Source organism: Etheostoma cragini, chromosome 4 (genome assembly GCF_013103735.1).
Source record: "Etheostoma cragini isolate CJK2018 chromosome 4, CSU_Ecrag_1.0, whole genome shotgun sequence".
Classification (NCBI taxonomy): Eukaryota; Metazoa; Chordata; class Actinopteri; order Perciformes; family Percidae; genus Etheostoma; species Etheostoma cragini.
In genome coordinates this window covers 15,396,560-15,405,075 of record NC_048410.1, presented here as the reverse complement: position 1 = coordinate 15,405,075, position 8,516 = coordinate 15,396,560, and the positions used below count along the sequence as shown (strand labels likewise).

General features: G+C 37.3%; 1 protein-coding gene across 4 annotated transcripts in view; it reads right to left on the bottom strand.

The window, feature by feature from the left end:
• Positions 1-4,893: 4,893 nt before the first annotated feature.
• The window catches only part of patz1 (POZ/BTB and AT hook containing zinc finger 1), a 12,054-nt gene continuing 8,431 nt past the window's right edge, over positions 4,894-8,516 (bottom strand). For 2 of the 4 annotated variants that reach the window (XM_034869991.1, XM_034869988.1), the window contains 2 exons: positions 7,102-7,314; positions 4,894-6,713 (listed from right to left, as the gene is read on the bottom strand). In XM_034869991.1, the coding sequence (XP_034725882.1) occupies positions 6,235-6,713; positions 7,102-7,314 (692 nt within the window). In that variant the 3' untranslated portion in view covers positions 4,894-6,234. The remainder of the gene's footprint in view (positions 6,714-7,101; positions 7,315-8,516) is intronic. The other 2 variants (XM_034869989.1, XM_034869990.1) reach the window with 1 other exon arrangement.

Sequence of the window (8,516 nt, the reverse complement as noted above, 5' to 3'; positions counted from 1 at the left end):
TCAAAGTGGCAGCCTTCCTGTCATTTACGGCCGGTGAGAGAGATATATATGCACACACACACACACACATTATAATTATAATCATATGATCTAAAAAGACATATGTGGGGTTAGATAGTTGTTAATTAATATCAAACACGTACTATTTACTTGCTGACATCTCTGGTTTTTAAACCTCTCTGACCTGTCACTGATATGAAAGGTTAGAAAACTGAAAGCATGGTTTTATTTTAGTTAGCCTAATAGCTGGTTTGACTTGCATTGAGAGATGATTTTATGGAAAGGATCTCATGCCTATCTCTAGGTATGGCGAAGGGTATGTGATGATGGGGGGTTATTTTAATTCCAAAGGCTAAGGGAACTTTATCAGGATGCATAGTATCCTGGATCCATGAAATAACTGGCCTTTAAAAATAAATATCTGCCTGTTTCTATGGGAATTTAACATAGGGGTGTCTATACTCATGCTCCATGTATGTAAAAGAAGAAGTTTTATTTATTTACGATACATTAGTCAATCACAAAGAAAATGGGTGCCCTTAAAGGTTGGATTTTTGAGCATTATTTAATTAAGGCAATTAGATCACTTTCTAAAAGAGGATTTTTGTATTCTTTTTTTTAGTCAGCTTAAGCAGGGGTTCCTATACACATGAGCAGCACTGTACCTCGGGGAGAGATTCCTGACTCTCACAGCCTCATTTTTCATTGGATTTCAAAAAGTCACGGGTCAAATCAATTAAGAATTGACTGTTGGCACTTTAATATTGATGACAAACAAATTACCACCTTGCAGTTGTTTGCCTCCACCAACCAGTCAGTCCAGAGTCATAATATATATGTAGTGAAGACTTTGAAGCAATTTAATGTGACAATGTGACAATAATACATTTTGGTGCAGTCTATATATTTTGGTCAATATCATCTATGAGAGTCAATATTAAAGTTTATACATCGTCGGAAAAAAGACAAACCAAGTCGATAGATTAACGGCCGCAATCCTTTACTTTAAAAAAAAACAAAAAAACACTGCAAACACTATACACACAAACACTTATAGGGGCTTTTAGGGGTTAACATTTGTATTTGTTTTACACTCTGTTTAGGGAGATGATGGGTGCAGAAGAAATGTGGCAGTACCTCTTAGCTATTATTCCTGCCATCCTGCAGTTTGTGACGCTGCTTTTCTTCCCTGAGGCACCTCAATATCTTTACTTTGACAAAGGAGACACTTAAGACATCAAAAAAAGGTGAGGGGACACAGCAGACTCTATCTACATATCCACGCTTGACTTCAAAGTTTACAAAGAGTTTTTAATTTGTCTTTTATCTCACTTTACTGTGAATTGAGCTTTCTAATGATCGTGTGTGAGTGTGTGTGTGTCTGTGTTTATGCATGTAAAAGCACTGAAGTGGCTGTGGCAGGAGTAAGCATTGTAACTACCAACAGGTGTTTAATTTATACATGAATGTAACTGAGTTAAATAACAATTACTTAAGCAATATAACACAAGAGGGTTTAATTGACAGCGATTAGGGAGGTCTGTAACCATCATTCAAATGTATATAAAATTTAAAATTACCATTAGACATGGTCTCAATGCACTTTACAATTAAAGGAACACATACATAACCGGCCGCAACCAAACAATTGAACAGAATTAACACAGTAATAATAAGCAATACAAAACCAGCAAGTACCATGAATTACTTTATATAAATATGTTGGAGAGCTTTTGTGTGTTCCACTGTTGTTTCTGATTTACTTACACTAACGATCAAAAGGTTTGGGGGTTGCTTACAAATTTCCATTGCGCTCCATTATAGACAGAATACAGTTGCATTGTTTTTTTAACTAGGGCCGCCGTTTTCAGATTACATTATGTGCTTACATAATTGCAAAAGGGTTCTCAAATGTTCTCTCAGTTAGTTTTTTTTATTTTTTATTATGTAAGATTAGTAAACACAATGTACCTTTGGAATAATGGTTGCGGGCATACCGTAAGGGCAATGTAGATATTGCATTAAATATCAGCCAGCCACCCAGATCAGCTGGTCTTCTGTCCATAGTGGAGTGGAATAGAAATTTGTAAGTGAGCCTAATCTTTTAACCGGTAATGTACGTATATGAACACAAGTGTTTTCAAAAGGCGTTTAATTCAACTCTGTAGTTTTGACATAGAAATTAGGCCTGCGTGATGTTTATTGCACACATGAACCATGACAAAACAAATTGGCAGTACCAAACAGATTCTTTTGCCACCTATTACACATTGCGCATCTCCACAAGCCTGTAAACATAAAGGCTTCAATGGAGAGAAGGGAGAGCATTGCAGTGCTTAGGAGCGCTTTAAAAACTGTTTATACAGTCTTTGTTAATCTGAAAGTCTATCTTAAAACTCACAGAAGAAAAGAGTAGTGTTTGCGATGAAGTCGGCTTTTAAAATTAAATGAGAATCCCAGTCATTTAAAAAAAAAAATCAAAGTTTTATTATATTTTATTTTGATCGCGCAGGCCTTATATAAATGACGGAGTAATATTATATTTCTAGTAAGGTGTGATCAATTGGCTCTGGGCGCCTGTCGGATGTATTTGTTGTATAAAAATAGAACCTTACTGGAATAGCAGCTGAAAGACTTGTTTAGTTTGTCTAGCGGTTTCAGTTAAGATTTACTCCCTACTACAGTCCCCCTACTGTAGCGTAATAGTTGTAAAATGGTTCCCCATGTCTAGTCTGGGAGTGGATGGACTGATTCCAGTAATAACTACAAGAGAAAGGTTAGGAGCTTTTTCCAATTGCAATTTATTTGATGCTCATCTCTGTACCAACAAGAAAGATGAGACTCAATAACAGAGTACAAAAACAAATATCTATAGAAAAGTATGCTTATATTGAAATATGTCCAAAGACGTTATAACAAAACATGTAGCTCACGTCTTAAGAGCAATCTTGTTGAGTATGATGATAAAATACAAAGTTAACATATTGTACATTTTCTGTGTATTTTTTATACAAAAGTGGCAATGCAAGTCACTCTGTACAATTCTTAACCTTTAGAAAAGAGGAAATTTTTTAATCCACTGCTGTGCACAATCAGTATTTTTGAAGGCACTTTGCAACAGACCAAAAGCAGAAAGCAAAAACATTTAAGCCTAAATAATTAACAAAAACACCTTGCACACTTGAGTACCAACATGAGTGAAAAAAAATAAAAAAAATAAAATCATACTTCCCAGCGAAGAACACAGACAAAGGAACATCATTTCCTTACAGTATCTCCCACTTGTTTTCAAATAAGCATTAACAAAAACAACCCTTGTCACCTTTTAAGGAGTAAATACTAGTGCAGAGTGGATCAAAAAAGGAGAAAAAAAACTCAAAGATGCGAGTCGTGCAGCTGGCAGTGTGACCGCTACCAGAGCAGAGTGACATTACGGTGAACAGTTAAACTGTTACTGCCCCCGACCAGTGATCGACATTCAGTCCCCAGCTCGCATGCCAGAACATGCAGTTTACACTTTCAATCAAATGGCCATAACTTAACATCTCTCCACTATAATGGACGAGGAAAAAAACTATATGTACAGGACCACCATTGACAATCACTGATCATATTGGTTGGCTCATATACATTTATATAGATATATATATATTTATAGAATGTGTATATGAATGGTATATACATGTCTTACAATCACAACATAACCATAAATAATATAGGAATGTACTGAATTTAACAGCCTAATTTACACATATAATAATCAAATAAAGCAGTAAACACTTAGAGAGGCCGCACCCGCGCACACACCACACACACACACACGGTTTGATTTGCATCATGACACAAAATGTTTTCCTTACAACACAGGAAAAAAACACCGACCTATGGAAAAAGATGTTAATCAACTGATGTAAGAGTTGTGGGAGAAGTCACTAAGATACAAGATAATTACATTTTAATGTTTAATCTTATTTTCTAACAGCGATGGCTTATTTTGTGTTCTTTTGTATGTTTTTTTTGTTTTGTGTTTGTACATCCAAAACTAAGAGGAAGTATGTCATGATTGTGAAAAAGGGTCCACATTTGCATTTTTGATTGTTTTAACCAAAACCAAATGTATCATAACTTACAGGCTATTGATCTTAACATACAATTTCTGCTAATCCGTAACAGTCTGTTTGATCATTTAAGAGGCACAACCAATTAAATCGGTGTAAAAATGTTTTCAATAACAAATGTTTTCATTAACAATCAAACAAAGCAAAGCTAAAAAGTGAATGTGAGACTCTCATTGCGTATTGATTCAAGGAATCCTTCAATTAAGTCTGTCCTCATCAAATGAATTTCTTGGTTCAACATTTTGGATAAAACACAATTTCACTGCAGGACACTGATGGATAGCTTGCGACCATTAGTGCAAACACAAGACCTATCATCTACTAACAGCACAAGCAAATCTGACAAACGATGGGTGAGCAATACAAGAATTGCAAGTGATGAAGAGGAAGAAACACTGAAGAAATAAAGTGAGCTTAATTACTTGACTCTGTAAAAGCAGTATTACGTTTGGTCGGTCCAGAGGCTGGTGGATCAGTGCTCCAGCTGTTGTACAACACACAACCGCACATCTACAGGTAACATCATTTAGAGTGAAAACTCATCAAAACAAGCAAATCACAAGATTTTTGTTTGACATAAAAACTGTACACAAAACCGAGGGCATGAATAAGTTAATAAAATATAATCTACATTTCTCAAAATATATGCTGAAAATATACCTGACCTTGGTCCCTGTTCAGTACACACACAACTGATTTAATACCTTGGGGGGGGGGGGGGGCTTCCTAACAAGCTCAAGGCATGTTTCCAAGACAAATTTTACAGGTTAAAAACATTTTTTATCCTGTAATAATGGCTTTCCTCTTCTAACCACTGCTTATTTGTATAAATAATTCACAAATCATCAAATCAAAAACTGACTAAGAGCGTTATTACATCCAAATGAGCAGCTAGTAGAGTAGTAGCTGCTTCATTTAGAGCACAAGTCCCTCCAGCTAGAAAATCGGTGTACCAGCACTGCTCTCTGATTCCCAACCTCAGGTTAATGCTGAATGGCAACACTCCTCAAAGGATTTGTTCAAATAATTAAAAAGAACTGTGTCTACAGTAGGCTCTACAAACATTAAAGACCTGGATCTGAAAATAAAACTAAAAGAAATAAAGCTGTGGTGCTTTTAAAGCTTTTCCCATTTCAGGAAGAGTGGTTGGTTTTTACATTTGCTTCAACTTTTTATTGTTAAAGTCTCATGAAGTTGGAGCAACATTTAACTCAACTATGAGAAACACAATGGTGTTCTTTTCTTCAGTGAGGTAGCTTATTCTCTTGTTTTACCTAAAAAAAAAAAAAAAGTGCTAGATTTGATGGTGGCGATTCAAAAAATAAGTATTTGTTTAAAAGTGCTTCTTAACTGTAATCCTGTCAATAGTAATTCATTAAGGTCCCTGACAGCTATCAGTGATACTCAGTGGCCTGCAAACTGATACTTTCTGTATGAAGCCAAAGAAAAATAGGCTAACTGTGTCAAGAAATATGCCGTGCGCTTGTTAGAAATATTTCTTGGAACAATTACTATATTACAAGAAAACCCGCTATCAAAATTGAGCCAAATTAAATCCCTATTCTTAAGAAAAAACAAAATCTTTCTTAAAAGAAGCAGAAACATAAATACAGAATTCAGCCCTCTTGGTGCTCTGAAGTAAAGACAACTGTTTAGCAGCCTTGTTCCCTCAAACAGCCTTTAAGGGAACAAGGAATATGAAGCATTAAAATTATTGTATTGGCCAAGGTACATCAGAGCCGTTAAAGTGGGCAAACAAACAGTAAGTAATTACTTGTCAAAAAACGTTTGTGCAGTGAAAAAAGCTCAATAACACGCAAGCAAAGAATACCAAACATAACTTCAACTGATCCACATCAGGTAAAGAACATAAGACCTTCATGACGTTTCTTTGTAAAGAAAATGTCAACACGTGCATGCACTTTTCATACTCTGAAAAAGTAGAAAAAGTAGGAATTGTATGGCGTCTGTGACAAAAATATTGGATACACATTAAGTGACGTAACAAAGAAAAATTAGCCTTGAGGCAAAGTTATTCCCACATACAGAGCATCTTCTGTGGGCAACCCAGCTTTGTCATAAGATTGGAGTCTTTGCTATAACTTTAGCAAATATGTCACTTCCCTCCAAAGTCGATTCCACTTTGACCTGCCTCAGCATCAACCAGTGAAGAGGCAAAAGCAGACTGGACTATCTGAAAGCCAAAAGACTCAAGCAGGGACATGTTTTGTTGAGGGGAGAAGGGAGAGGTCAGGGAGGGGGTTAGCTCATTTAAGCCCGACCCTGAAACCCCCTGGGCCTTCTGGGCTTTGTGAACTCTGTGCTGGTGCTTGTTGAGGTAGGACTTGGTGCGGAAGGCCTGACCGCAAATACCGCAGCTAAACTTCTTCTCAGGGTCCGTCTTGGCCTTAGATCCCTCTGGAGAACCCAAGGCCTCCACAGAGGCTCCGTTACAGACTAAAGGGGGCACCTCGAGCTCCGGTCCGTCAGGTTTTTGTGGAGACTTCAGCTCGTCACCGTTGGACAATTCTCCAAATGAAGGATCGGATTCTTCTGATTCCAGATGGGGACATTTCCCAGTGTTTTCCTGCCCATCTGTGGTAAACACAGCATGGATAGGAAGGGAGAGAGTGTGACAGAGAGAGAAAATGGGAAGAAAGGGAGGCATGAATTAGCAATGGATTACATAACAGGTTTTTAAACAACTTTAATCCAGTAGTTGGTTGGCACCTGCAAAAACTTAAAAATGTTACTTGAGAACTTTAGTGAAAAGGCACCAAGTACAAGAAGAACAATTTGTGGCAATTAATCTTACAGTCAATCACTAGATTTAGTTACAACAAAGTGGCATGACATTACACTAAACAGTCATATCTCTCAGTCCATTTGCCCAGTGTCCACTGACAGTTCTGACAGTTGTGCTCATCCAACCAGTGGGCAGTGCTAGCACCATGCCCCCACCCACCCGTTGGACTGTACTGACCTGCAGCAGGCCCATGGACAGGGAAGCCAGGCACCCCGCCAGAGCGACAATCCCAGAAATATGGAGCCCCACCTGCCTTCCCCATGAGCAGCTCAGGCTGCTGGCCTAAGGCTGGAGGGCCAGGATGGGGAAGAACTGGGTGTCCAGAGAGCCCATGAAAGCGACCCTCTGCCTCAGACGAGGTGAGAAGCAGCTGGTGACTGGCACACAGGTCTACACAACACCCGGCCAGGGAGAAAGGAAGGGGAGGGGGCAGACATAACAGGCCGGCGGAAACCATACAGACAGAATTACCTTCACTTCATGACTAGAACTTGATATGCTGTCTTTAACCAAAGTAGTTTCTAGTTTGAAATAATCCACGTTGAGTGAGTCCCATCACTAAAGATTAGAGCCCGACCAATAAAGGATTTTTAAGACCAATACAAATATTTGGTTATTTAAAAATCCGATATGCCGATATACTGTATTTAAAAAGAAAATCCAGAAATACGTTACAAAACAAACAGATTTTCCTAACAGTTATTTATGAGTTCTCACTAAAATAATATGGTAATAATTTGTTTTATTATTAACAGGGACGTTGTAGAGCACCCTGTGGTGGACAAACTATGCAACGCCAACACTCATAACATGGTTGACAGTCAGTTTTTATTTTGAAAATTTTCACTTATCAGAATAATTTTTTGTCATTATAAATGAGTCCGATAAATTTATATTTAAAAAAAAATTGCCTAATATCAGGCCGCCAAAATATTGGTCGGGCTCTACTAAAGATGTCAGTGATGGATTAATTAATTAGTTATTTATTAGTTATTTTTTGCCTACAGCGAATACTAAATCCATAAACTAAGAGACTTATAATTATTAAAATAATTGACCAAAACAGTTGATACTATGGAAAATACATAGGATGTGAATCCTACATGTGACTAACAATCTAGTTTTATGAGATAAAATGACATAAGTTGTGTGTTATTTGAGTGCAGTACCCTGCTACTGTGCATACTGGCTCACTGACACACCTAAACAAAGAGAGTCATCCTTAATGTTATTACATCTATATGTCCTGTTGTGCTTATATCCAGGTGAAAAAAGCCAATACTGTGTATAGCATAGTATAATGTTCACAAATGGTATGGCACTAGATAAAGAACACTGTATAAACTGCAGTAAATATAGTGACAGTACACAATTATCAAGGCTAAATCGTATTTTCAGCTAAAACTAGTATCTTATGAGGTTTGTCACTAAGGATTAAAGCATTAAAACCAAATTATGTCAAACCCTGTGTGTTGTGTTTACTCTAATTGTGTAACTCAATTATTCAGTCTCTTTCCCTTTCAGTAATTAGCTTCGATGGAACTAGTGGTTCAAAGCCCCAATGAGCAGCACTTTGGTAACTGCTTCAATCA